This window comes from Chlamydotis macqueenii, chromosome 12 (assembly GCF_036417535.1).
Source record: "Chlamydotis macqueenii isolate bChlMac1 chromosome 12, bChlMac1.mat, whole genome shotgun sequence".
NCBI lineage: Eukaryota > Metazoa > Chordata > Aves > Otidiformes > Otididae > Chlamydotis > Chlamydotis macqueenii.
Window position 1 is genome coordinate 1,476,257 of NC_141567.1, and position 26,274 is coordinate 1,502,530.

Sequence of the window (26,274 nt, forward strand, 5' to 3'; positions counted from 1 at the left end):
CCTCCCCTTGCCCGCCCCATTGGCTCCGGCCTGGCGTTACGGCGCCGCGGTTGGTTAGAAAGGACGTCAATCAGGCCGGAGCCCCCGGGAGCGCCCGCCTCCGCAGTTATCAGGTTAGTGTTCGCCGCGGTGCTGGGGCTCGGGATTCCGAGCGGAGCTGGTTGAGCCCTCAAAGTCCCCTCACCGCGCTGGCTTTTTTTTTTTGGGAGGGGGGGGTCTGCATCGGTGTCACTGCACGAACGGAGCCGGGGACAGCGAGCGACTCCCGCCAGCCGCGGACATGGACATGAAGAAAAGGATCCACTTAGAGCTGCGGAACAGGACGCCCTCAGATGTAAGCAATGCAAAAAAAAAAAAAAATTAATAATAATAAAAATCCATCCCACATTTTTTTTTTTTGTGGGGGGGTACATCCCAACCCCGCGGGGTTCGGGGCAGGGGGGCAGCGGCGGCGGGGCCGCTGCTGCCCTTGAGGTGCCTACCTGTGTGGGGGGTGGAGGTGGGGTGGGGGGGGGGCTGTGCCCCCCAATTTGGGGGTGCCCGAAGGCGCAGGCGTTACGGTGGAGGGGGAAAAATCCCAGAGGCAGCTCCGGAGCCTGCCGGGGTGCGATGCCTTCGGGGGGGCTCGCCGTGCGTTAAATAAAAATAAGTTGGTGCTCCTCTCTTGGCGTGTTTAGTTGGCAAATATTTGTACTGGGTGCTGGGCAGGGAGAGGCAGACAGGGACTGCGAGTGAGTTGCGAACGGTTTAGTTTAAAGTGCGTCTTCATTTCTTTGCAGTGATCAGGCAAGAGAGACTGGGGAGCCATATTTGTAACTTTGTAGTCCTCATGAACGCGCCCTTTCTCTCTCTCCTCTCTCTCCCCCTCTCTCCAGATGCTGAGAAGATAAAAGAAAAGAATTTTAAAGCAATGCTTAGCGTTTTGTGGCGATCGGGTTATCGCCGCCGGTAGCGCGAGCGTTGAATTAAAAAAAAAAAAAAAATTGCAAGAAATAAACGCGCTCTCCACCCCCTCCATCCCCACACACACGCACAAAAAGGCTGGATGTGTGCGTGTGCGTGTTTTTCTCTCTCCCCCCCCCCGCCTCCCCTTTCCTTCCCCCCCTTCCCCCGGGGCCGGACTTCAGGTTGTTGTTCCGCGTCTCGCGGAATAAACGAGAGAGGGAGAGAGAGAGAGAGAGAGAGAGAGAGGAAAAACTTTGTCAGGACAGGGGAGGGGAAAAAAAAAACCAAAAAAAATAACCAACAACAAAACCCAGAAAACCCTAAAAGAGTCGGCGGCGCGGGGGTGCCCGCAGGCAGGCGGGGCCCTCAGCCCGCTCCGGCGGGGCGCGAACTCGGGGCCGCGGGGAGGCTGAGGGCAGCGGCGGGGAAGCCCCTTCCCTCCCTTCCTCCCGCCATCCCCCGGCCGGGCCCTTGTGAAATGGCCGGGGAGGGCGAGGTGTGCCCCGGCCCCGCCGCGGAACGGGAAGGGGAGGAAGAAAAAGAAGAAGAAGGGGGTTGTCGGCGGGGGGAACGTACCTCTCCGAGGGGAGGGCGGAGGCGAGGCGGCCGCGCGGCTTTTCGGTGGCCGAGCGCGGTGTCCGAGGGACAAAGGCGGGCAGGTCGCTGTAACCTGCTCTTTAAAGTTTAAAAACTCCTGGGCGAGGAGGAGGAGGACGGAGGGGGGGTAGGGGGAGGAGGGGAAGGAGGGCTCCCGCCACCGCCGCGGCACACACCGCCGGTGCGGCCCGGCCCGGCCCTGCGCGGCCCGCGGGGGCTCATTGTTCGGGCGCGGGGGGCACGATGAGGCGAGCGGGGCCGGCCCCCCCCGCCCCACCGAGCCGCTGCCGGCCCCGCGCTGGCAGCGCCACACCGCAAGTAGGACGCGGCGCCATGTTTTTTCCTTTTTTTTTTTTTTTTTTTTTTTTTTTTTCCTTCCTCCCCCCTTCACCCCCCCCCCTTGCCTCTCCTCTTCCTCCTCCTCCTCAGCTGCGGCGCAGGGAACGGCCGGGCGCGGGCGGCGGCCTCGTTGGGCCGTGAGAGGAACCTCGACCCGCCCGTTCCCGCTCTGGCAGGCCGGGGGTAGCGGCGGTGTGTGGAAGTGCGACATGAGAGGCCCTTCCCGCCGGCACTGCGGCGGCGGGGGCCGGGCGGCGGCGGAGGGGCGCCCGGGCGCCCTCTCCGACATGACTGCCAGCCGCCGGGGCTGCCATTTTGTCGCCGAGCGCGGGGCGGGAGGAGGCTCGTGACGACCGCAGCGGGACGAGCCAGGAGGGTAAAAGGGCGCCGTCCCCCCTCTCCTCCCTATTATTATTATTTTTTTTTAATGATTACTGTTTTTATTTGATCCCGCGGGTGGGGCAGGGGGAGGCCGCTTTCCCGCCCCACGGCCTGCCGCGGGAACCGAGCCCGGCCGCACCTGCCCGCCCCGCCCCGCGCCAGCAGCGCCCGCCCGGGCGGGAGCGGGGCCGGGGCCGGGGGTGCCTCTGCAGCCCCCCTGGGCAGGGACCGCGGCGCTGGGAATGCGGCTTCTCCCTGGGCAGGGCCCAGCGGGAACGGTAGGTCTCTGCTTTTAGGGCTCCTTTTGTCTTATTTTATTTTTAATTTTTTTTTTCCGGGCCTTTTTTTTTTTTTTTTTTGCGTAGTTTTGGTCGATTTATCCGTCGCTCCTACTGCTGGAGGCGTATTCACCATTTTAAACACAGACCTGCGGTTTAAAGACTTGATCCAAAGTGTATTGGGTACAAACTGGACTTTTTCTTCTTCCTCCGCGCCTGGGTTTTGTTCAGTTTTTGCTCTGGCTGATGCCAGAGGAAGTTGAGAGAGCTCAGATCTGGTGGGGGTTCACTGTTCCCCAGCAACTCCGAGGTCTACAGCAGTCAGTTTAAAATAAGGCTTATTTAATCTGTCACTCCATCCATAGGTTATGTGTGTCGGTCCTCCCAAGGTAGCAAAGGTGACACCTCTGTTACAAAGCCAAATCTTTCTGGTTTCATATGAGGGGGAGAGGGATGCCATTTGGGAATGCTGTTCTATTCCAAGCCCGCTTTGTACAGCCATCGATTACAGATGTGTGCGCGTGCTTTGGTGTCGTGGAGAATTAAGCGTACAGTTTGAAGTCTGTTTCTCTGAAATACCTATAAAAATAAAATTCTGCTAAATCCAGCTCATGCTTTAGGTAAAATACTTGGGACTGGGGTTTAGAAGCACTTTCAATGCCAATGTCATTTATTTATGGATTTTAGTAAGTCTTTGGGCAGGAATAGGATGGTTCTGTGAATTGTTTTCATTAGTCTCTGCTTTGATAGGTGGGCAGCATTTCTCCTTCTTCTTAAGGAGATCGTTATTTTCAAACTTTGAAGCATAACATGGATAAAACTTGGTGAAATTAACTGAACATACTTGCAGAGCTTCTGCCCTGTGTGTGCCTAAGTTTTGCGGTACATCTGTTTAATATGTCCTGTTAGCAGAGCGTGCAGGATCAAAACTTTTTGTAAATCAAAGTCAGATAAGAGGATGTTGATAAGGTGTTGCGGTTCTTTCTGAGCCTATATTAGTACTTTATAGTTTGATCTGGCTAACGTGGCTCTTGTGTAGAGTACTGTGTGCTCCTGTGCAGCTGAGCTAGCTACTGCAAGCTGTTAAGTCATAAAATCCTTTAAGGCTACATGTTGACTAATAAAACATAATATAAATGTCCCAAAGTGGATTGTTCAGGAGCTATTTCTTCCTTTTCTTCCTCAGCCTCCTTTTTGTTGTTTTGGTTTGTTGTTTGTTTTTTTAAAATTCTCCCTCCATTTTTATATGCATTCAGTGTTGGTGAGAGATCTGGTGGTTTGGTGCTTGAAATTTGGTTTTTGTGTTACACAGAGTTGAGCTTGCACATCTACTTTCTGCCCAGATATTTCAACTTTTTATCCCGTTACATTTAATGGTTGCTTACGGTAGTGCATTTACTGTAGCCTTTGTCACTTTGCTTATCTTATCAACGTGGTTTTCTTTTACAATTACCTGCCTGCTAGAAATGGGGCAGGCACAATTATTTTACGTGAGTTTCCTCCAGAACCATCAGCCGGTAGTGGTGCAGGTACTGACCTCGCGGAGGGGTGCTCACCTGGACGCGTTTGTGGGTGTCCTTGTTCATTCCCATCGTAAACTCCCTAGTAAAATGCAAAGACGGTGAAACAAGCTGAGTACTAAGGCTCTTCTCAGCCACGTGAGACGGAGGTAGGTTTTGGAAATCATGCACAAAACTCAGCTTCCCTGGTTTAGCGTTACCACACCAGTTCATTTAGGCTAAGGATTTAGTGCTCTATCAGCTCAAAATTGTGACAGTGATAAAATACTGACTGTAACATCAGGTATTTCTTACAGTTCTTCCAGCTCTCAGTTGCACTTTAAAACTTACTTGACCATCTGATTTTTCTCTGTTTTTCTGTGGACTTTAGCACTGAAGGGAAATACGGTGCAAGCATCTCTACTAAGCATTCTTTCAGATGAAGAATATAAATAAAGAGACTCTTTTCCCCAAGCTAGTTCCTTGCTGTGATGCTTTCAGTAACAGTAAGGAGTTTAAAGTGACACGCACCACTTTAAAGACCGGCATTAAAAAAAAATATTTTGGTCTTGTGTATGGGTGCAGATACATACTTTTTTACTTTCTGCAGGCTAAAAATCCTCAAAATGAAAAGGAGATGTACTCTCCGTTTGAAACGAAGTGGGATACAAACTCCGTGTGCAGGTTATCATGGATTTCTGCACTTATATCGCTTAACCACTTAGCTGACAGCAGAGTGTAAATGTACAAAGAAGTGACTGTCTTTTTTGCAGTCTTCCCAGATTTGTCTAAAAGCTGGTTTTCATGGCTCTGAATTTCCAGATGCAAACCTCTACATGAGTATCCTGTTGGATGGGTGGGTGCTCGTCTTGGAGGGACTGCAGCGCACACAAATCAGGCTGGAGAGCGGGTGTGATGCGTGAGCTGTCCTCACTGAAATCTAGACTAGTTGCACAGCTGGCTACTGGGCTGACCAGGGAAGGATTTAGCAAGTTCTCTTCTCTTAATCTGGACCAACTTTTAAGCATATGAAAGGAACTACGAATGCAGAATTGAAAAACCCCGGTTTATGGTTCTAAAACTAGTTGCCTACTTTTTGCATTTCTTTGTGATGCCACTAGAAAGGAGCAACGGTGGAGTTTTAATTTTTTAACCCTCAACTCTTGAGAATTCCCTTTTGGACCAGCAGTATGCAGAGTCACAGTTAGAAAATTTTCTGTTATGATTCATGTTTGTGTCCAAATACTGGCTTGATAAATACATATTAAGAGAAATAGCTGGGGTTTAGATGATGTAATTGTGCTGTCGTCCCTCAAGAAATGCATCTCCTGAAGAGACAAGCGTTCTTGTCCTGCCCACCAGATGAAACAGGCTGTTTAAACAAGGGAGGGGGAAAAAAAAAGTTTCTTAGTACAAACCTCAAGTAAGGTTGAGGGTAGCTATTACAATCCATCCTTGCAGCAGGATTTGTGTGTTACGTATCAGTACATAGAATGTACCCCAAAACTCCAGAGTGTTTCAAGGTACTGCTTATCGCATACAGGGGTTTGGGCCTTCTGAAATATTTTATCTTGTGCTGTGTTTGAAAGATCGTATTCTCATAAATCAGTGATGCATCTTTAAACATCCATTGGATGGTGACACAAAGATGAGTGACCGTTTTCTTAAATATTTACATCCCGCAAGGCTGACGTTGACTGATTCTTCTCTTTTCATTCGTTCTGTGGATGACTTCCCCCCATCCCCACCGTCCTCCTGCCGTAAAGGTACAGGTATTGGTAAGTTGGAGAAATCTGAAAATTAAGAAGCAGACCTGTGAAAATTGAGCGGGTGCTATGTTTCAAATCTTTTTTGAATGAATCGAATGTAAGGGATTCTGGTTTGCGCAGCAGAATTCCAGGCGCCTCTGGGATCCCAGCGCCGTGTCTGGGAGGAAGCAGGGCTCGCTCAGGGTGCCGGGAAGGGAGGTCCTCTCCTTGCCGCCCGCCGAGGCCAGCCTTGCCGTTTGTGGAGTGTGTGATGGCTTTCAGCAGTCTTGACTGACAAACGGCTCAGCTTGATGAACCAAACCCTCTGTGTCTGCAGCGGGGTACAAGTCTCAAGTGGGAATAGAGAGCAGGGATGTTTTTGTTGTGCTTTGGAGTGATGGACACTTCTCAGCTATTTCTGTGACACTGCTGGACTTGTTCTGCATACAATTTTTTTCCTGTCTCCTCTCTTGCTCAGCTATCCTTCAGACAAAATACCTAGTAAATACATAGTCTGTATTTTTTGACTAGGTTGCTAGAATCAGTCCTGAAGCCCTTGCATGTGTAAGCATGACCTTTGAAATGTTTCCAAAAAAAAAAAGAAAAAAGCCTCAGTGGTTTGCCTTTACAGCACCGTGTAAAAGTTGTGCGCTCTGTTGGAGCGCTCATTTGTCCATCAACTTGGTCCGTCGAACACTTTCCCTTCAAAGCCATAAAGAAGAGCTAGGAGAAGCTTATCTTTTGCAAGTATGATTTGCCAGTGCATTTTGTAGGAGCTGACATCTTCAGAGACTGCTTTCCATATTAAATATGCAGCTCTTGAAATCAGTGCTTCTTTTTTATGCATGTCTCTGCATCAGTCCTTTGTTGCTGAGGGCGATTCGGAGTACGCACAACTGAACAAACCAAGCAGTTCAGCTAAATCCTTACCACTTCTAACTGAAGAACTTTCAAATTAAAGGTGCAGTGCAGTCTTATGTTTTGCTTCTGTTTTATTTAATAATACCTGGCAGGGAATGAAAAGCAGTTTGGATGTGGTATCAGGCACTCTCCAATCGAGAGAAACCGAGGTGTTGGAGCTGAAGTGACCCACGCAAAGTCACCCACCCCGGCCAGGAGCAGAGCGAAGAGCTCTGCCGGTAGGTGAGACCGTCTGTAGAAAAGAGAGAAGCCAGCAACGTTAGCGTGAATATTAAAAAGCATTTAATGCAAAGATCAAGCGATTTAATCACTTATGTATATGAAACAGCCTGTCTAAGGAAATATTTGGAGTTTTCACAGCGTTATGCTGCTAACAGTAGAAACAAAACCGCAAACTAACTGTATGCTTTTGAATGAAACAGCTTTCCGTGTCCCTCAAGCGTCTTCTTGATTCGTTAATTAGTGTGTTGCTTATGCATGTGGCTATACTGACCCCTGTAAATGTGTGGAAGTGTATTTATGTGACTCATGGGGTTTCTTGGTTTTGAGAAAGACAAGGGTAGATTATTCTTTCTGGAAGTTTTTTAGTCCTGGAGATGCCTTGTAATTAGATAGGAGCATAAGACGTCGTCAGAATTGCCAAGACTCTCCACCCTTCTGCCACTTACGTGTTTCACTTGGACCTTTGGTTTCTCAGAACAGAGCGAAGGGACGTGAAATTAGTTGGAGCCATATGTATTGCTCTCAGGATTTATAGCTATGCTATGTAAAATATTAGAGGGTAGAAAAAGCAAATGTACTGATACTGAGCCAGAATTTTCCTAAGCTATACGAGCAGCCTTAAGCTGTCTCTGAACACAGAGCAGCTTTGATTTTATAAAACCCACACACAACAACAACCAGCCAACCAAACCAGCAAAAATTAGCTGTCTCTGCTCCCCTGCCCCTTTCCTTTTGCTGGGGTGGGGGGCTGCAGGGTTCCCCCTACCTGCAGAGTGGCCAGCAAAAAGGGCACTAACTGTGCTCATCCTTGCGGAGGTCAGCGTAAATAGAGCCCAGCTTGAGGGGAGTTTAAAAGGTGGCTTTAAACTGCTGCTTTACAGCTTCACTTTGAGCTTGGGGACAGTGACTTCACTTTGAGCTTGGGGACAGTGACTTAACAAGCTGCTTGAGTCCGGACTGTGACAGATGTCCACGTTGTCACTGGATTGTTCTTGATCCCTAAGCAAATGTTTTCATGCAATTCCTTGGCTGCACCCTCATCCAGAGTGAACCTGAGTTTCTCCCTAACGTGATTGTTGGATCAACTAAATTAAGTACAAAGCGTTTGCCGGGCTGTTGCTCACAAGCACGAAGTATGCCTGTGAGAACCACGGCGTTACAGATCAAAGACAGCAGTATCGGGATCCGTGCACGTCCCTGCGTGTTGGTGCTTGCGGTGAAAACTACAAGAAGCACCAAAAACTGCATCGGCATGATGCTGGAAGGTCAGTTTTGGGCTTCTAAAACTCTCCGCTGAAATATTTAACAGTATCTGTGGGAGCTTCCGAGAAAGAGATGGCGGAAGAGGAATGCTAATATGGAAGTCTGACGGGGTTGTGTCATTCTGAAAAACCCTGGATGAATCTTGAGGTCCTGTATAGTTTCACATGACTCTCTTGCAAGAGTCTGGAGTTCCAGCTTGGTTGAATGGGTGTAAAATAGGCAAAACAGCTAGAAGTGGAGCGGGTTGCCGTTGAGCTGCGCTGAAGCTGTTTGGGCAGCAGTTGTGAATTGCCCAGTACAGAAGGGACCAGTTGCGGAGCGCTGCTGGGAGGGACGCCTATGTTCGAGCGTGGACAGGGCACCTGGGGGAAATCTTGTAAACTTCAGCCTGGGAGAAATCCTATAACTTGAGCCTGAACTGCTTTGAAGTCCTGACAGGCGCCTGGTGTTCAGCGGTGGTGAGGCTCTGCGCTTGTACCCGGTGGCTGTACTGGTGGTAATGGAGCTACAAGGTAGAGGCATTCATCCCATCCAGTCCCTTCCCAGCCGTCAGTCGCTGCCTCCGCTAGTACAGTTCTCAAGTACTCTGCCACCTCTCTTGCCCGTATCTCGAGGGAAGCGCTTTGTGTTCTGTGGCGGTTTCTTCAGCGGCGTTTCTGCCGGCCCTAGGATCTGCAGATTTCTTTGCCAGTACGGTAATGAGCAGCGCCTGTGCGAGGTAAATGGTCGTTGGCTGGGTAGTTTGACTTGTACTGCAAGTGAGTTAAATCTATTTATCTCATCTCAGATACTCATCATCTTGTAATAAAGCCTTGAAGGGATCTATCAAAATCCAAAATCACGTGTTGGTTTGGTAAGGAAAAGAACTTTACTGCTGTCACCTGCGGTTGCTGCCTTTATTCTGGTTTGCTTTTTACTTGCATATCCTGCGGGAGGAAGAGGATGTCGACGCTACTGGAATTTTCCCTTCCCTGTTAAATTTAATTCTGTTGGTGGCTGGATCCTCATCCCTGAGCATGTCCGCCGGGCGGTGCCGAGCTGCCCAGAAGGAGCAGCTGAGGATTGCCCCGCCGAAGGGGAATCCCCCGTGGCACCAAGCCAGCGCGGTCCGTGCCGCCGCACCTGCCTCCCTCCCTCCCTTCCCCTGCCAGAGGCAGGAGGGGGCACAGCTCGAATGGGCAGCGCTCTGGAACGGCCCAACAGCTCTTGGGGTGTGTCCCCATGGATTTGGGGCAGCCCAGTAGCTGCTGTGATTTGGGCTAGAGATTATTCTGCGCTGTTCTGTCTCTCCAGTTGTTTTCCACCAGGAGCTGAACTTGGCGTAGCCTGGCTCTGCCCTGGTAAGGCTGGAGTTTTTGGTGGACGTGGCAGTGATAGGTTTACGGTTGGACTCAATGATCTTAAAGGTCTTTTCCAACCTAAGTGATTCTATGATCTGTCTTGAATGCAGGTGGCGGATGGCATGTGGTGCTATCTTTTATTGTTTTAAAAAAAAATCAGTTCTTTAGGTTGGTTACGTTTTGGTGACCATCTTAGAGCAGAAGTTGCATTGTGTCTTTGAGCCTTCAGAGCAGCCTTGTTAGCCCAAGGTTCAAGCATTTCTTGGCTTAGTCACAATCCAGATAATAGTTGCATACATTTCCATTTCAGATAGTGTCTCCTCCAGTAGTAACTTTGGGGGAAGCTTGTAACGTGAGCATGGAGAAATCATATCCTTACCATCACTGTGGAACTATGTGTGAACGATGGGCTCCTGCCAGACTTGGGCATTATCTTGAGCCGTGTCAAACTCATGCCTCTTAAACTTTGCGGCACAAACTGAGTGGAATAGAAACCTAAGGAGATCCATTTCTGTTCAAGAATCCCCAAATCTGTGTGAGTACAGATCTAGAGTACAGCACAAGAACTAGACAGAGCCAGCCCTTGGCAGCCTGGGTACAGTAGGCAGCAGCAGTGGCCGTTCTTTGCTGTGGAGCGATGCAGGGCTTTGCACAGACTATGCAGGCTTTTGAGACCAAAAGCACCCAAAGACAGAAACCTGAGGTTCTTGTGGAAGTGTTGGTGCATCCAGGAGAGAATAAAACTGTTCCTGCTTTTGAAAGTAATTTGGTCTTCGCTTCCACTTGCCACAACAAGCTTCCCTTGCTCTCCCCTCCCTTTTTCCACAGCTCTGCCCTCCTCCAAATTAAGTTTCCATTTGGGGTAAGAGGTATGAAAGACTTCTCAGTGGTCCCCTGGATCATTTGGTTGGGAGCCGTGCAAGACAGAGTGAACACCCTCATCTGTACCTGCTTTTTGAGATCGAAATGGCACATAGTGGGATATTCCTGTCATGGGGTGCCATGTGCAACGGACGCTTCAAAAGCATCTGGTCCATTGTGCTGATAATGAGATCTTACAGCCTTTGCTGTTCCTGCTTGTAAAGCCAGCAGGATGGTATTTGTGCTTGTGAATTTGCCTTTTATCTTTAAAGGATTATATTCACAACTGGGTCCTTCTGTCGCATTGTTAAGCCTTCAGTGACAGACCAGGATTCGGGAACTTAGTCCCAGGATCATGGATGTCCCCGCGGGTGGGTTGTAGGCTTTCTGGAGTAGAGACTTTGCCTTTTTTACATGTTGCGATGGAAATGCAGATTGAAGGTTAAGGTGATAACATGTGTGGCCTAACAGCTGTCTGTGTGTAATTATATTCTATTGATTGTGTACGTGCTGGTAACTCCAGAAGTACAATCCCTTCCGGAGAACCAGCCTGCTCTGGGAACGAGAGACAGGGGAAGGTCTGCTGGGTGCGAGCGAGCCCCAGATGTTCCTTGTGATGACTCCCATGAAATGCTGTGGCTGCTTACGTGTTGTTGCCTGTGCTCACCCCAGGAACAGGTCGGAGTGTCGCGGTGCAGCCCGTGGCTATATTAGGGGTGTCGCATATGCATTTGGGAACACAGCTTAATGCAGTAACCATACTGGGAAGCAGATTCGAGTCGCTGGTTATCAAGGAGGCAGTAATGTAGAGTATGATGTCATGAAAGTCACAAAGAGATACAGGGGATGGTGCAATCCTCAGTTAAGCGCGCAGCGTGCGTTAGCAGAGATGTGATGTCAGGCGCTGAGCGCGCCTGGGGCTGTCGGAAATAGAAACCGGGGTGAGCACAGGAGAGCAGGTCCAGGGCACGGGGTCTGAAGAGTTTGTGGAAGCAGCAGCGGTGTGACGGCTGAAAACTAAGGGCTGATGCCAGCAGACCGCAGAGCAACGCTCGAGCGGGAGTACGCAAACAGCCAGGAAGCACCTGCTCGAGCAGGTGGCACCCGCTGAACGGGGCAGAGGGGCGGCGGAGCGCCGAGCCACCGCGGGAATGCCGAGGACGAGGCAGAAACGCTTGGCAGTTGAAGCTGTACGATGTATAATATCCCTACCCCGGCACCTGATGGTGCCTTATCGTAAATGCTATCGGAGGGATGGTTACGTACTGCGGGAGCCAGCCTCGCCACCTGCTTGTTAGGTTTTCTGCTGGGCGTTCACCTGCGGGTGCTTGCTTAGCCGCTCAGGTGAGCGTTGTGGTGGTATCTGTGGCGGTTGGTTACCTACGGCATGTTGCTCTGCCGCTGTTTCTCGCTATGTAGCAGGGTTTTTTTGGGAGAGGGAGGAAAGAGAAGCACAGATCGTGTGGTTTGTCTTGTACTAGTACTTACTTGTATTAGTACCTACTCCAATTAGTGCTCCAATCTGCCCGTGCGTTGTGGCGTAGACAGCGATGAGGTTGACGATACACAACTGCAAGTTGTATCTTCTGGTCCACAGACCGCAGCGTGGTACGGCTAACTTGGATCGGACCGGCTGAGGCCCACTGCTCTCGTTCCGCTGTATAACAGGGCCCAGAAAGGGGGCTGGCCCAGGCTGCTTGCCTCGGGCAAGGGTTTGTTCTGTGTTTTGGTGACGGAACGTGAGGAGAGAGTTGTAAAAATTGTAGTCTTGCTGTGTGTTTTCAGGGAAGTTTGGTGGATGTTTGGAGAGTGATTCAGGAACTGGAATTTTCCTTAAGATTACAAAGGCTTCTGAAAACAGACGAGTAGGTTTTTAGTCCTTCTGTCGCACTTCTGTGGTAGTGAGCTGTTTTAGGTGGAATGTAGCTTTACTAAGGTCACCTTTCCGCTTCTCCCTCTCTGCGTGCTGACACAGTAACGTGCTCGCTGACTGTCAGAGCTGCAGTGTGCCTGGATGGGGCCCAGCGTCCTCACGAGGGCCTTACGGTTTGAGAAGAGACCTCTGCGCAGCAGCCGGCGCGGTGGAAGAGTGCTCCATTGACAACCCAGAGGGGCCTGGGAGAGCGATGCCCTCTCCGGTGCGCTGCGGAACAGCGAGTTCGTAAGGAGGAGACGGCAGGTCGGAGCGGAAGGGGAGGAGAGCGGAATGTGCGAGACCCCAGGCTGAGAGGCTGTGGGCAAATAGGTGCAGGTAGTTTTAATACTTATAAAACCTGTGTAAGCTGGTGGTAGCTTCTACTGCTTGTACTATAAGCAAGAGAATTGGGTGCGATGCAGCAGTGAAGTTGGGAGACGCCCCACAAGCCCAGTTCATCCTCCTTTTGCACGCATGTATTTTCTACGGAATTCTTAAATCTCTTAGAACATAAAGCCGTCTAAATTTTTGACTTGAATTTTATTTTGTGGAGTCATGTTCTTTCGGAAGCGATTCAGCGTGTTGATACACCTCTGACCACGTAAGCACTGAAATGACGTTGCTGCGGTTGCGCTTGCGGAGCGTTGGGAGCCTGTTTCCTAAACGAGCTCTTCGAATCAACCAAGCTTTCTACCGCTTGCCAACCTGGCCAGTTTTATTCCATGGCAGCCTCCCTCTGGAATTGTTCTGGCCGTACCTTTGCCCAGTACCACGGCGAAGGAGAGAGCATTCCAGTTCTGTATCTGAAACAGCAATCTTGCACTAAAAAGAACAAACTGGAAATAGTAGCTGGTTGGCTCTTCTGCCACCATATTAAAGGGTTTTTCTTCTGCATCCGTGGCTGTTCCCAGCTCCCTCTGAAATCTCTGCCCCCGAGGAAGCTTTGTCCCGTCCCCCATTTGCCTCTTCTCCATCCTGCCCACGAGGAGGATGAAGGGATGGATGTCCCACGTCCTTGGGCAAGGGCAGGTGCCAATTCTTTCTCAGTCTGAGGTTTAGGTGCTGCTTCACTCCTTGCCGCGTAGCTCAGAGCCAAAACTTCTAAACTGTGCTGGCCGCTGCAGCTGCGAGCGTTTGTCCTCCCTGGACTCCCTCCCACCCTGCTTCATCATCCTCTGTGTGCTCTTGCAAACTTCCTTTGCGAAGAGGGTAAGGCAGAAAAAAAACCTCTGGGCTCTCCAGCCGTACGCCGACGCGGCGCGGTCGACACCGTGGCGTGCTCCTTTGCCCTCCGAAACGTGTCCATAGGTGGGTGCTGTCTCGGATGAGCCGCCTCACTGGCCAGGGGAGATAATGGGGCAGGCAGGGGCCTCGTGTGCTGGGGAGCAAGGGCACAGATAGGGGAAAATGCAGCTGCTGTGCGCTCTGGGTTTGGGGTGGAGCTGCTTTTATTTTACTTCCCCCCCCCCCCCTTTTTTTTTTTTTTTTTGTTGAGAGCTCTGTGTGTGTGTGAAGCAGATGACTGAGAACGCTGTGTGTTGTCCCCAGATTGATCTTGCTGGAGGATCCTGATACTTAAATGCTGTTACTGTGAGAAGATACGCACGTTAGCCTTTAAAATGCCTTTCCTGCTGTCCAAATTTCAAAGCAAAGAGGGTTCTTTGTAGTTTGTTTTGGGGGCTTTGGTTCCTTCACCCAGCAGAATAGATGTTTGTGGGATCAGGAGCATTTGGCTTGATCTTTGGTTTCTTCCAACCAGCCTAGAATTCTTCTGGAAGACTTCTGTAATAGTCATTCCCTATCATAATTCTTCTAGGAAAATTGTGAAGTCTTGGAAAATGTGTTTCCTGTCTAACGCTGATCCTCCTACTCTCAATGAATCACTTGTACTCTCGTGTTGCTTTGGGCTGACTTCCCTATTGACTTCAGTCCTGGGATTTAATTAGAAATCTAGGGATGTTATTTGGAGCTGTAAAACTGCATAGGATTCTTCTCTGTGCGGCAGGATTACAGTAATAAAAAAAAAAAAAATTAAGAAAATTAAATATTTGCATATTAACTGTCCTTGGTATGAAGTGAAGAGTTGCTTCACGTGTTCACACTCTTGTGGTTCCTTTTATCCCGTCCTCAGCATAAAGCAGCACCAAACCTGTAAACAGACCCCAAGCACGGGATGGGGTCTACGGTGCACGTTTGTAGAGGAGAAATAACCCCCAGAAATCCTCTGATGGTGTGAAAATGTCTGAATGTTCCCTAGATGAATGAGCCTTTCCTGTGGAGTCACGGTCCTTGGTGGCAGTTTTCCCCAGAAAACTCACGTTGGCTACTGAGGGACTCGGATCCTGTAAGGCTGACCTGCCTTTCGGGTGAAAAGGAGCAGTTTTATTCAGGGCGGGGTGTATTTAGCATCTTTTTTTGCATCGACGCTGCTGTTCTGTGTCCGTTGAAGATCGCACCTGCAGAAAAGAGTGATGCTCTGAAAAACAGTGACAAAACCCTGCGGGCTCTAACTCGCCCTACGCGCGCGTGGGGCTGCCCAGCTTCGGCTGGCTTGTGGGTCCCGTGCTGCTCAGGCCCGTAGGGACGTTATCTTCTCCGCTCCCTCTGAGCCTCCCTGCTGCAACAGGGCCAGGGAGATAAGGGGAGTGGTGCAGCAGCTGCTGTACTCGCTGGGCCTCCCCTGCCAGCATCCTCTGAGCGTCCCTTGTAAGTCCCCAGGAAAGGAGTTACCTCTGTGGAGCAGCTCTTCCCCTAAATTACCCTCACCGCAAGCTACCCTGGTGAGGAGGGGTGAGGGTGGGAGACCTGGTTTAGGATCACCAGTCCCTGCTGTACATTTCAGGAGTGTCTGAACAGACAGTGATCTCTCCACGCTTGAAAAGCTCTAATAATTTTTTTCTGCACAGAGAGAAGCTATTTTAACAACTGATGATAGGTTGTAATAGCGCACGGGGTGTACGGCGTGCCAAGGTTGTACGGGAGTTCAAAAATAAATAGATCGGTTTCGTATTTTTTAGAGTGCTTATTGCTTGCGTTTCCCAAAGACGATGCTACTTCTAACAACCAAATTGGTTAAGCCAGGATTAATGTTTTTGAACCGTTTACGCTGTTTATAGAACAACACAAAGGTAGGCAGTTGAAGCAAAGCCAGGTCTCTGTGTTTCTGCTCACCACACCAGCAAAAGTAGGGATCGGACACTGACAATAACCTCTCACGTACTTGCCAGTTTACGGGAATTTTTGCCTGATGTGTGCTTCTGAGTGAAATCTTTGTCCTCCGCGCAGAACGTCTTACACACATTTTGCATTGTTCTTTTTCCAGGTTAAAGAACTCGTTCTTGACAACTGCAGGTCGTACGAAGGCAAAATCGAAGGCCTCACAGATGAGTTTGAAGAGCTGGAATTCTTAAGTACAATCAATGTAGGCTTAACCTCAGTTGCAAACTTACCAAAGTTAAACAAACTTAAGAAGGTAAATAAAATGTCCTGTGCCCTATCACTCTCTCTTTGCAATATACCAAACGTGAAATATTTTTTTTGTATAAAAATGTAATTTAGCTGAGCAGACTGCTTTGTGATTCATGTTTGTATTAAAAACTGAAGATGTTCAGCCTGGAGAAGAGGAGGCTCCGGGGAGACCTTATAGCGGCTTTCCAGTCCCTAAAGTGGGCTGCAGGAAAGATGGGGAGAAACTCTTCAGCAGGGCCTGTTGTGATGGGACAATGGGTAATCGTTTTAAAATAGAGGGAAGCAGATTCAGACTGGATGTAAGGGGAAAAAAAATTACCATGAGGGTGGTGGAACACTGGCCCAGAGAGGTGGTGGATGCCGCGTCCCTGGAAACATTCCAGGCCAGGTTGGCCGGGGCTCTGAGCAACCTGATCTGGTTGGAGATGTCCCTGCTCCTGGCAGATGGGTTGGACTGGGTGGCCTTTAACAGTCCCTTCCCACCCAAACCATTCCGTGATTCTATGTTTATGTGCCTTTTAGCTCGAGCTAAGCGACAACAGAATCTCAGGAGGACTGGAAGTGTTGGCAGAAAAGTGTCCGAACCTCACGCATCTAAATCTAAGCGGCAACAAAATAAAAGATCTCGGTACAATAGAACCTCTGGTGAGTTGGAGCGGAACGGGCTGCAATCAGACCCCATTTTCTGATGAGTAGAGGCGTTTCGGGCTTGGAAAGTCCGAAGCAGCTTGCAGGAGAGCGCCTGGGTGGGGCTCAGCCTGGCCCCGGGCTGTGTTGCAGCCGTGCCCCGGGGCCGTGCCCGCAGCGTGAGCGGCTGCTTCCCTCTAGCGGCTGCTGCTCCCCCGGGGCTGGGCGCTGCGCTCTCCGCCCTGCCCGGGATGGGGGTCTGCCTCCCAGCCGCGCTGCGTGACCTCCGCCGGGTTTCCTTGAAGCACTGGGTCTAAAAACACCGGCCGCCGCTTGTGCCTCCCTGCTGGGCTCGCTGCGGCTGGGCTGAGGCCGCTGAGCTCCCGACTCGGTGCTGCTGGTTTCCGTCACCTCTCCTGCTCACGTCGTTGTGCTGCTTATTTCAAGTGCTGAGATCAGGTTTGTCGGGTTGCAGTTCCAAAAAGCATCCCGGTGCCAGTTCTGGTAGTGCTGTTTTCTAGTTTGTGCTTTGTGTGCCCTTTGCTCTCCAGAAGTTTGGCTCATGCTTATTTCCCAAATACTCTTAAAATATCTCAAGGAGCAATTTTCAGTTGGATCCCTCTTGGATCTCCTTTCCCCCAGCAAAAGGGGAGAGCAGAGCAGTTGAACTCGTGTAGCAAACAGAGAGAGAGGATTGTAACTGCTCACGTTTTCAGGCTTGTTGTTTTCTTGATGTCACCGTTGCCTTACATGCTGAACTCCAGAAGGGAGATATTTCATAAGACTTGATACAAATCCTGAACTGCTTGTGCTTTTATTGTTAGTGCTTTGAAAAGCTGTGGGCAGTGCAGACCACCTCCTCCTCAAAAAAAAAAAAAAAAAAGTAATCTAAAAAGAGGAATTGAATTCCTGTTCAATTTCTGAACCTTTTTTAATTTCTTCAAAGGCTAAGGTACACTCATTAACATTTTAAAAATTTGTCTTAGCAAAATTCTTGTATCCAAAGAATAGTTTTGTTTTGTTTTTTTTTTTTTTTTCTTCCGTTGAGAGTCACCGTTTAAATAGACCTGACTGCTGGCTCCAATATCTTGCCTCGTGCTTTCGGGATAGCTGACTGGACTAATACTTAGCTTGGCCCCTCACAGCCTGTGTGAATTTGCACACTACCTCTTTCCAAACTTCAGTCTTCTACTTGCGAGATGCCGAACTTGAGAGAGAGCGCTTTCCACTCTGGGATACTGAAGCAGCAGTGGCCGGGCATTGCAGATTTCTGTTCCCTGCCAATTTTAGTAGGCGGAGACCGAAACGACCCTTTTGTCACAGGAAGCTCTTGAGCACATTAGCTCTGGCTGTTGCTGCATTCTCTGCTCCAGAGAGAGTGGTTGTAACACCGAACTTCAGAGGCTTTTCTTTCTTTGCAGAAAAAGTTAGAAAACCTGAAGAGCCTAGATCTTTTCAATTGCGAGGTAACCAACTTGAACGATTATAGAGAAAACGTATTCAAGCTCCTCCCGCAACTCACATACCTCGATGGCTACGATCGGGACGACAAAGAGGCCCCGGACTCTGATGCGGAGGGCTACGTGGAGGGCTTAGACGACGAGGAGGAAGATGAGGATGGTATGTGAATTGTGCTACTTAGTGTACTTAAGTTGTAAGATCGATATGCTGCCTAGTACATTTTGCTTCCAGCTCTGACTTGTTGGCAAGAGAAGGGTGTTCTCAGCAGCTCCCTCCTGACTGGTGTAAAGGAGAAGTACCTCAGTGTCTGCTGAAGGAACGAGGGGAAAGGAGATGGGCAGGGCCTGAAAGAGCTACTTTCTCAGTCTTATCTCTAGTGAAAGATCGGGACGACAAGGAAGCGCCGGACTCTGATGCGGAGGGCTACGTGGAGGGCCTAGACGACGAGGAGGAAGATGAAGATGGTATGTGAATTTGTGCTGCTTGGTGTACGTAAGTCGTAAGATCAATATGCTGCCTGGTACATTGTGCTTCCAGCTCTGGCTTGTTGTCAGGAGGAGGGTGTCCTCAGCAGCTCCTTCGGCTGATGTAAAGCAGAAGTATCTCAGTGTCGTCTAAAAGCACGAGGGGAGAGGAGATGGGCAGGGCTTGAAAGAGCTGCTTCCTCAGTCTTATTTCCAGTGAAAGGTGGGGAAGCAAAGGGCCAGGAGGAGGAGTAAGACACTGAAAGAGTTCAGGGAACAGTAAACCCCAGGGGATGAGGATGTGAGGGAGCAGTGGGTAAGAAAGGATGGCACACGCACTTCCAGGAGCAGTATGACTGGGGGAAGTGTGAGCAGTTGCGTAGATCCTGATGGAGAAGGGCAGGGTGGAGAATCGGATTGGGCATAGAAGAAAGTAGCTGAGGCTGTGGGAGGTAAGTAAAGGAGCCAGGGCATTAGTAGGAGTTTATAGGTGCTCTGTGAGGGCTGAGTGAACTGGCTGGGATCAGGCAGAAGAGAGGAGAGTGTGTGTATTGAAGCCTGCCTGGGGCAAGCTCTGTGAAAGGCGCTAAGGAAGCACCAAACAACTTTTTAACGTTAGGAGAACGCACGGTGGGTCCCCAGTGCTGTAGGTGCTGTTCTGCCTCCCCAGCAGACCGCCCTCAGAGCGTACCGGTCGGATGAGTATCCGGCTGGGCTGGGGGAATGTGCTAGGCTCTTCAAACCCCGCTGCGCAGCAAAAGCAGAATAGCTGGACTTGCACTTTTCCCTCGAGTGCTGAGTGTGAGCTCTGGCGCGGGGGGCGAGTGCCGCAGCGGTGCCTGGCACAGAGCGCTGCGTTCAGCCAGGTTCAGCAGGGGCACGTTCTCCTCCTCAGCGCACAAGTCTGGGCCTGCATTCAAACGCATGAAAAAGCTCCAAAACCCCATTCCTGCAGCGTGGAAAAGACTTTCTGGTTTGTGGCTTGGGCTAGTTGCATTTAATCTCTCTCCTCTTGAAAAGAGATTGCAAGCCTCTAAGACGGATTGCGTCGGATTGCGTGTGACCCTTTTGTATTGCTCTGCTGGCGTAAAGGCAAGGGGTGTCCCCTGGGGAGGGTTCCCAGTGCATGGCTGGCTTGTAAAGTTCTGCTCTGTCCCTGCTGGGAGCAGTTGGACACTTGCAGATGAAGAGCTGCAAGTGTCCCGGGGGCTCAGAAATGCGGATTAGTAGCGGGAGCTGGAGCAGCTGAAGCTAAAGCAGTCCCGAGGCTGCGCTGACTTGCTGTCAATGCCCCTGCAGCCCTAGAGCGGCTCAGACCGTGGGAGCAGCTGCCACACTGCCCTGACGCCAGGCTAGAGAGGCACAGGACTACGTGTCGCCCTGTGTAGCAGCTCAGCTGGAGAGCTGCCTTCAATTCGGGACTGCCCTTAAGCTTGCTTTCCGTTTGCTCCTTGCATCGGTAGAAGGTCACATCTCAAGTGGCAATGTTTGGGGAAAAAGTAAGCTTTAAAAGTCTGAGTGGTTAATCTTGTCTGACTGTATAGAAGAGGAGTACGACGATGATGCTCAGGTAGTAGAAGATGAAGAAGACGAGGAGGAAGAGGAGGAAGGAGAAGAGGAGGATGTGAGCGGAGAAGAGGAGGTAAGGATTTATGCAGTTAATAACGGGTGTGGAGTGAACGTGCTCTAACTGGGAATAGTTGGGCAAGAAATGGACCAAATAGTGGAGGCTTTTAGCGCTTGAAGCGTGTGCTTGTGTTCTCACTTGAGCAGCGTGGCGGTGGGGGGTGGCTCTGAGGCATGCCTGTCTATGAGCCAGCTGCCATCTAGTGACCATTGACATGAAATCCTTCTGTTTATCGGGCTGGTGTCAAAGGCACGATCAGGATCCGCAGCCCTCCTTTGCGGTGCCTGTGAGGGGCTGGCCTTACAGCCCCTGTGGGGACCGGAGAGCGGTACCTGAATTGCTGACCCCGTGCTCTCAGAGCAGAGTTCCCCGCGGGCGCGTACCCGGTGATTCTTCAGGAGGCTGAAATTGTTCGTGCGGTCCAGCTGCTGTGTGTAGGTGTGGTGGGCCAGGCACAGTCTGCTGAGACGCTGCTCTTAGCACAGCCGCCGGGAACGGGGCTAAAATGTTCCTGTAAGGGGTCGCGTTCTCTGTCCTCCAGCCAAACAATCTTAGATACTGCCGCTCCTGAACGGCTGGTCAGCCTCTTCAGCTCCTCAGGCTCTCTGAGATCTCTCTGTTTTAACTCGCTCTGCCCCTACAACATGTGCCTTCTCCTACTGACCAGCCATCAGGTTTCACTGAACTCAGGACGTTATAACAAAATCTGCAGCTGCGTATCAATGTGAGGTATAAAATCATTTTCTTGCTGAAGGCTTGAAGCTGGAAGTGGCCGCTGTGGTTGCTTGTGATTTTCTGCGATGGAACCTGGGCCAGGAGTCCGGTTTTACTGTAGCAAAAGCCTGCACTTATGTAAGCGCGTGGGACGTGTCTGCCTTTTTGTTTGGTTCTTGTCTAAGGTGCTTCAAGGACTTTGTCTCTGTTGTAAAGTGCTTTGGATATTTTGGATCTTGCCAAGTTATGAAAGTTCCTGCACTGAAACTAAATTTTTAAATCCGTCCTTTTTTCTTTCCTTTCTTTCTTTGTTTGGTTGTTTGTTTGTTTTTTTTTGTTTTTTTTTTAATCCAGGAGGATGAAGAAGGCTACAACGATGGTGAGGTAGATGACGATGAAGATGAAGAAGAGCCCGGTATGGCAGCAATCCATTTTTTGCTAGAGATAAAATAATCATTACTTTTAAAAAGTAAATATTGTTTTCTAAAAAGCAGGCTCATGTTTATATTCCTGCTCCTTGGATAGCAAGCCAGTTGCCAAAGCTTGTTGAACTTGTTCAGCTTCTCAGCAGCGTGAGGAAGCACTCATATAATTCAAGCTGCATTTTATTTTCTAGAGGAAGAACGGGGACAGAAGAGAAAACGAGAACCTGAAGACGAAGGGGATGAAGACGACTAAACTGAATAACCTATTTTGAAAATTTCCTATTGTGATTTGACTGTTTTTACCCTGTATTTCCCCTCCCCACACCCCCAACCTTTTTTCTTTTTTTTTTTTTTTTTTTTTTTTTCTTTTTTCTGATTGTAATGTTGCTGTGGGAATGAGAGGGAGAAGCAGACTGGGTGGGCAAGGGAATAAAATACTATTTTTACTGCCACTCCTCCTCCTATTCATTTTAAATTTTTTCTTTTTGTCCCTCTCTTAGTCCCTGTAACTGCAATAGTAAGTATAAACCAAGTGGTAATTTGTTTCTTATTATTGGAGTGGATAGTTTGACATCTTAAAAAAAAAATTTAAAAAAAGGACAGAAAAGTTTTACGATCGGTGGACGATACCCCAAATACACGTGTTCTGTTCTGAGACAGCTGCACAGCGTTGGTTGGTGGGATTTTTCCACCACTGCCAGTCACTAAACGCATCGTGAGCATTTTTTTGGGGGATGCTGCAAATCTGGGCTGAGCGTCCCTCCACAGCAACAGGTGTGAGAATGGCATATTGATAAAGTGATTTCTTTGTTGCCTGTCCGCGAATGACTGCCATTTTCAGCCCATGCTTTCCCTGCTTTTCTAGGTACCTTTTATTTTGCTCTCTGTAAATAGTGACCAAATGTTTCTGTTGGGGTTTTACTTTGGGGTGTTCCTTTGGATCTGGTTTGTGGGGTGAATTTGCAATCCCCCCCCTCCCTGCCCTGTGTGTTGTGTTTTCCTTTCTGTTTGTTTTGGGGTTTGTTTGGTTTGTTTTTTTTTTTGGCTAGGGTATAGCCAATACACTGAAAATGGCAGGCATTTAAATATATATATAAATATATATAAAAAGTGTTCCTAATTCCTGAGTTACTAGTGAAATGAATTTGACAATTGTAATAAAAAAATGTTTCAACCCTTTTAAATAAGGTGTGTACTATTTTGGTCTGTAATATATAACACCTAGTCAATTTTAAGTGATGAGAAACTACTTCCACTTGTGCTATATACTTTGAAAATTTTTACAAACCTGAATACAGGAGGCAGTTCAGCATGTAGGGTAGGAGGTTTCTTTTCATACACTCAAGCACGAGATACTAATACAAAATTGTATTTTCTTACCTAGTGGAAGTCAGTAAAATGACTGAAAATACCTAGTGAATGTACAGTTTTACTTTCATATCCCTCTTTAAAATAGCTTTAGAAGTGACTTGTATTTCCTAGTCAATATTTCATCTGTATAAATACATTTGCAACAGTTTTGTTTTTGTTTTTTTTTTTTTTTCCCCAGAAGAGCCAAACTTTGAGTTTTATGTCTGTTTGTCATTGATGAATTTCAATAAATCTTTTTATACAATTTTTCTGTGGCTTGTTTGAGTAAAATGGGCCACTGGGAAGGAATCGCATACCTTTTTAAAAAGGCATTACGAAGCTATTCTGGTAAATTTCCTGGTATTTTTAATAGCTTGATGATACGTTTCGCTCCGTAAAAACTACTCTTAGCCAGGGGAAAGGTGGTGGCTTTAATGCAAATAACGGTATACCATTTTTCTTTCAGAATGAGGTTTTTTTTCTGTGTTACCAGCATGATTACTGCAGTTAAGCATGTTCATTTCTACCGTTTAATCCTCTCCCTGTTTATCCAGGCCCAGAAGGAAGAACTCTCTGATTTCCTCCGTCCGAGTGCGGTGCTGTGGCTCGGCGCCCGAGCTCTGGGTTGGTGTATCTAGGAGCTGTGCTCGTCCGAGATGAGGGCTGTCTGCTGTGACTGACTGCCCCTCCCGAGCTGCGTCTCCGCGGTCTCCTCTCCTGTGAACGAGTTGGGTAGTAAAGGTGAATGGCGTAGCAGGGAGCAGACGCTCTATACTTTAAAAAAAAAAAAAAGCTTCTGTGCTGTGCAAGAGCGTGAGAAGCTGTGGGAGATCACATGTTGCTCCTTCTTAACTGGATCTCTGTGGAAAAAAACCAGCTTTTTCATAGGTGGGGAACTACACTGTCCTGAAGCATTTGTGTAGGGTGGGGTTTGGTTTGTCTTTTGTTTTGTTTTTTTGTTTTTTTTTTTTTTTTAAGAGGAAATCCAGCTGGGCACGCTGCTCCCTCCCCAGCAGGGATCTGCTGCTGTGAAACTGAAACCATGAGCTAGGCAGGGCAGGGTCTGGCTCCTCCAAAGCAAATAGCGGCCACCAGCCCTGGGTGACGCAGCAGCAGGGCCAGCAGCTCTAGAGCCACCACGCAGACAGAGCCCCTGTGTCACTCTAAACCAGCCTAGTCTGAGACTTCGCTTTGGCCTTACCCTGGGAACTTGGTTTTCCAAAGACACGGCTTTTTACTCGAGCTGTTGGAAGGAACTGGACCAGACCATCCCTGCCCGCTGAGCCCTGCTAGGTCCCAGAGACGTGACGCCCAGAGGAACGTCCCCTTTGCATGCAGAAGGAGCAGCAGTACCGGGCTCCCGCGGTGATGCTGAAGTGACGCTCGGTTTAACCTTTGTCACCCCTGGGCTCTAGCGAGCCACTGCCAGCTTGCAAAGCCATTTCCCTCTTACCCTGGACGCATTCGGAAACCCTTCAGCTCTTCCCCCTGTGCAAGCAGCGAGTGGCCCCACTGTCATTTAAGTGACTCGTCTCTTTGTACTGTTAATTGTTTTAAAGCTTGCTTTGGAATTAATTAGGTTTCTCAAAGAAAACCACAGCAGTAAGGCCTTTGCTCCCCATGCCTGGTATTTACCAGTCCCTGTTCGCTGCTCAGCCCTGCTGAAGCACCAGCCCTCTGGGAAACGGGAGAGGGGGGGAAGACAGGAGGCGAGAGATGAGCAGCAAGGTTTGACCGCGTGCTCGGGGAAACAGCGACTCTGCCTGCCTGCTGCCACTGAGAACAAAAATGGGGTTTGCCCCATGTGGATGATTTTTATAGTTATTTCATATTTCGTAGTATTTAAGTGCAATCTTGTCACGCTGAGAGCCAAGGGCTTGTTTTCCCAAGTGCTCCGCTTACATAAGCGCTGGCTAAAGGTACTTGGCAACTTGCAGTGATTTTTATCAACTCCTGGAAAAAACCAAACCCCAGTATTCTGTAACAGTTCAGCAGGAAAACCCAGGTAGAAATACTGTCAGAAACGAATAACAGGAGAGTTCAGCTCGTTTACACGCCAAGTTTTCTGTCACTTTGCTCTTTCTCAGTTTCCCTTTTGACTCCCCGGCAGTGTGAAGAGCCCTGGCTGTGCAGCGGTCTGGGGCTGATGGATCTGCCTGGGCGGGGGAGCGTGGGGATGGAGCCTGGTGTTTTCCAGATGCCCAAACTGTTCTGTTTTGTGCACCCATCCTTGAAACTTGCTCTGCATGGAACTTGGCAGGTGCTGGGGCGAGGTTCTTGGCTCCTGTTTCAAAGAAGTCCCAAGAGTTTGTTCCTGGGGTGCTTTATTTTGCCTTGCTGCCCCGAACCGGTTCTAACGCTCAAACCACCTCGCGTGTCCTGCTGGGGTTTTCCAGCCTTGTTTGTGGCCGCTCTTCCCTCCTCCGTCGCTCCGGGTTGTGCAGCGCCCGTCGGTGAGCGTACGCAAGCCAGGAACGAGATGCTCTCGGTGGAAGTTGAACGAACGGGGACTGCAAATCCATCTGGTCTTAATAACGTAACGGCCCGGGCGCTCGCGTTTCTGGCGCCCTCGGGGACGGCGTCTCCCTGGCTGATTTGATAATGCTTCCTTGTACCTGAATGATCTGTGGTGGTCACAGCAAGGGCACAGGACTTCGGTGAAGGTCAGGAAGGCTTTCCGAGCCCAATTAATTGTCAACATCATCCAATTACACAGGAGGAGATGACTGCCGGCTCTGGTAAGCCCAGGCTCTGGCCTCTGCAGCAGGTCCCTCACCACTGGTTTAAGTGGTATTTTCCTTAAAACTTAGGAATTTGTGATAGTCAGGAAAAGCTATTCCTTCTTCCTGTTCCCAGGGTGGGGGCAGTGACTTCCTAGACCACATTCATTTTCCACATCACCTTGAATTGAGATTTGGATGGAGAGGGAAATCCACGGGTCTGCAGCCAGTTGGAGCAACGGAGCATCCTTGCCAAAAGCGAATTCCTGAAACGGTGATGGTATCCTGCCCTGCGGTGCTTGGGTTGGTATTGAATCACCGCTCCGGTTCTCTGCAGGACAATCCCTGCTTTGACCAGGACTCTTACCGTTGTCTTTAAAGATGTCTTATGTTTCAGTAAGAACGAATCATCCCATGCTGAAATTTAGAAATCTGATGACTGCAGACTTCAGCCCTGGGAGCGCGACAGCGGAGGGTTTTCAGTCCCCAGTGTTAAGGGAAGAAATGCACTGTGGAGTGCTTAAAAAAAAAATGAGACTTGCTGAAGGATCCAGTGCACAGAGCTCATCCTGATGTGAAAATAACTGTTTCTAAGCTTTCTGGAGGTCGCGGCGGCTTTAGTTATTTTTGTCAGTGTGCCGATACGCCTACACCGGCAGCAGATGTGCGGGCTGACGGCAGGTAGGTCTGAGAGAAGGACCACGATGCTTGGTTGTTGTCACTGCTGTTTTGCTCCTGCTCAGAGCCAGTAAAAACCCTGCGAATAACTTCTTGGCAAGACTTTTAACACTTTCTGTTTGGAGTTTTTATTTTTCCATTACAGCTGGACACTTGGCCCTTGCCAAACACGCACAGAGAAGGGAGGCGGCGGCAGAGGTAGCACCAGGCGAGCGTTTCACCCTGGACATCCCCCGGTGAGAGACCACCGCCGCTCCTTGCTCCCGACATCCCTGTAAGATCACCTGTGCTGTAATTGCTAATTTGACTGCGGTGTCCCAAAACCTGATGGAGCCTCGGCACCAAATTCCCCTTTCCATGTTTGAAAGCCTCTTCCCGGGAGGGGGTGGGAAAGTCAGATTCTGGGGATCTCGTTTTAGATCAAAAGGCAG

At 49.4% G+C, this 26,274-nt stretch overlaps 1 protein-coding gene and 2 long non-coding RNA genes across 3 annotated transcripts; 2 read left to right on the forward strand and 1 right to left on the reverse strand.

Annotated features, from left to right (window-relative positions):
- The first annotated feature begins 136 nt into the window (after positions 1-136).
- On the forward strand, positions 137-22,710 carry ANP32A (acidic nuclear phosphoprotein 32 family member A). Its single transcript, XM_086756950.1, has 8 exons — positions 137-334; positions 15,632-15,781; positions 16,300-16,422; positions 17,826-18,024; positions 18,231-18,329; positions 19,874-19,971; positions 21,025-21,085; positions 21,287-22,710. The coding sequence occupies exons 1-8, from the start codon at positions 281-283 to the stop codon at positions 21,346-21,348; spliced, it is 846 nt and encodes a 281-aa protein (XP_086613076.1). The 5' UTR covers positions 137-280; the 3' UTR covers positions 21,349-22,710.
- LOC147599201 (uncharacterized) lies at positions 658-2,634 on the reverse strand. The gene is made up of 2 exons (XR_015259908.1): positions 1,522-2,634; positions 658-878 (listed from the first exon to the last, which is right to left on the reverse strand). It is a non-coding gene; the product is annotated as an uncharacterized LOC147599201 (long non-coding RNA).
- A 1,432-nt stretch (positions 22,711-24,142) lies between the features above and the next one.
- LOC147599202 (uncharacterized) lies at positions 24,143-26,121 on the forward strand. The gene is made up of 2 exons (XR_015259854.1): positions 24,143-25,846; positions 25,989-26,121. It is a non-coding gene; the product is annotated as an uncharacterized LOC147599202 (long non-coding RNA).
- Positions 26,122-26,274: the final 153 nt, after the last annotated feature.

Excerpts from the sequence above, each read along its gene's own strand:
- ANP32A (XM_086756950.1), top strand. The coding sequence starts at position 281 with ATGGACATGAAGAAAAGGATCCACTTAGAGCTGCGGAACAGGACGCCC. Across the intron at positions 18,025-18,230 it reads CGAGGAGGAAGATGAGGATG|TCTTATCTCTAGTGAAAGAT; the intron begins GTATGTGAATTG and ends CTACTTTCTCAG. Across the intron at positions 21,086-21,286 it reads TGAAGATGAAGAAGAGCCCG|AGGAAGAACGGGGACAGAAG; the intron begins GTATGGCAGCAA and ends TTTATTTTCTAG.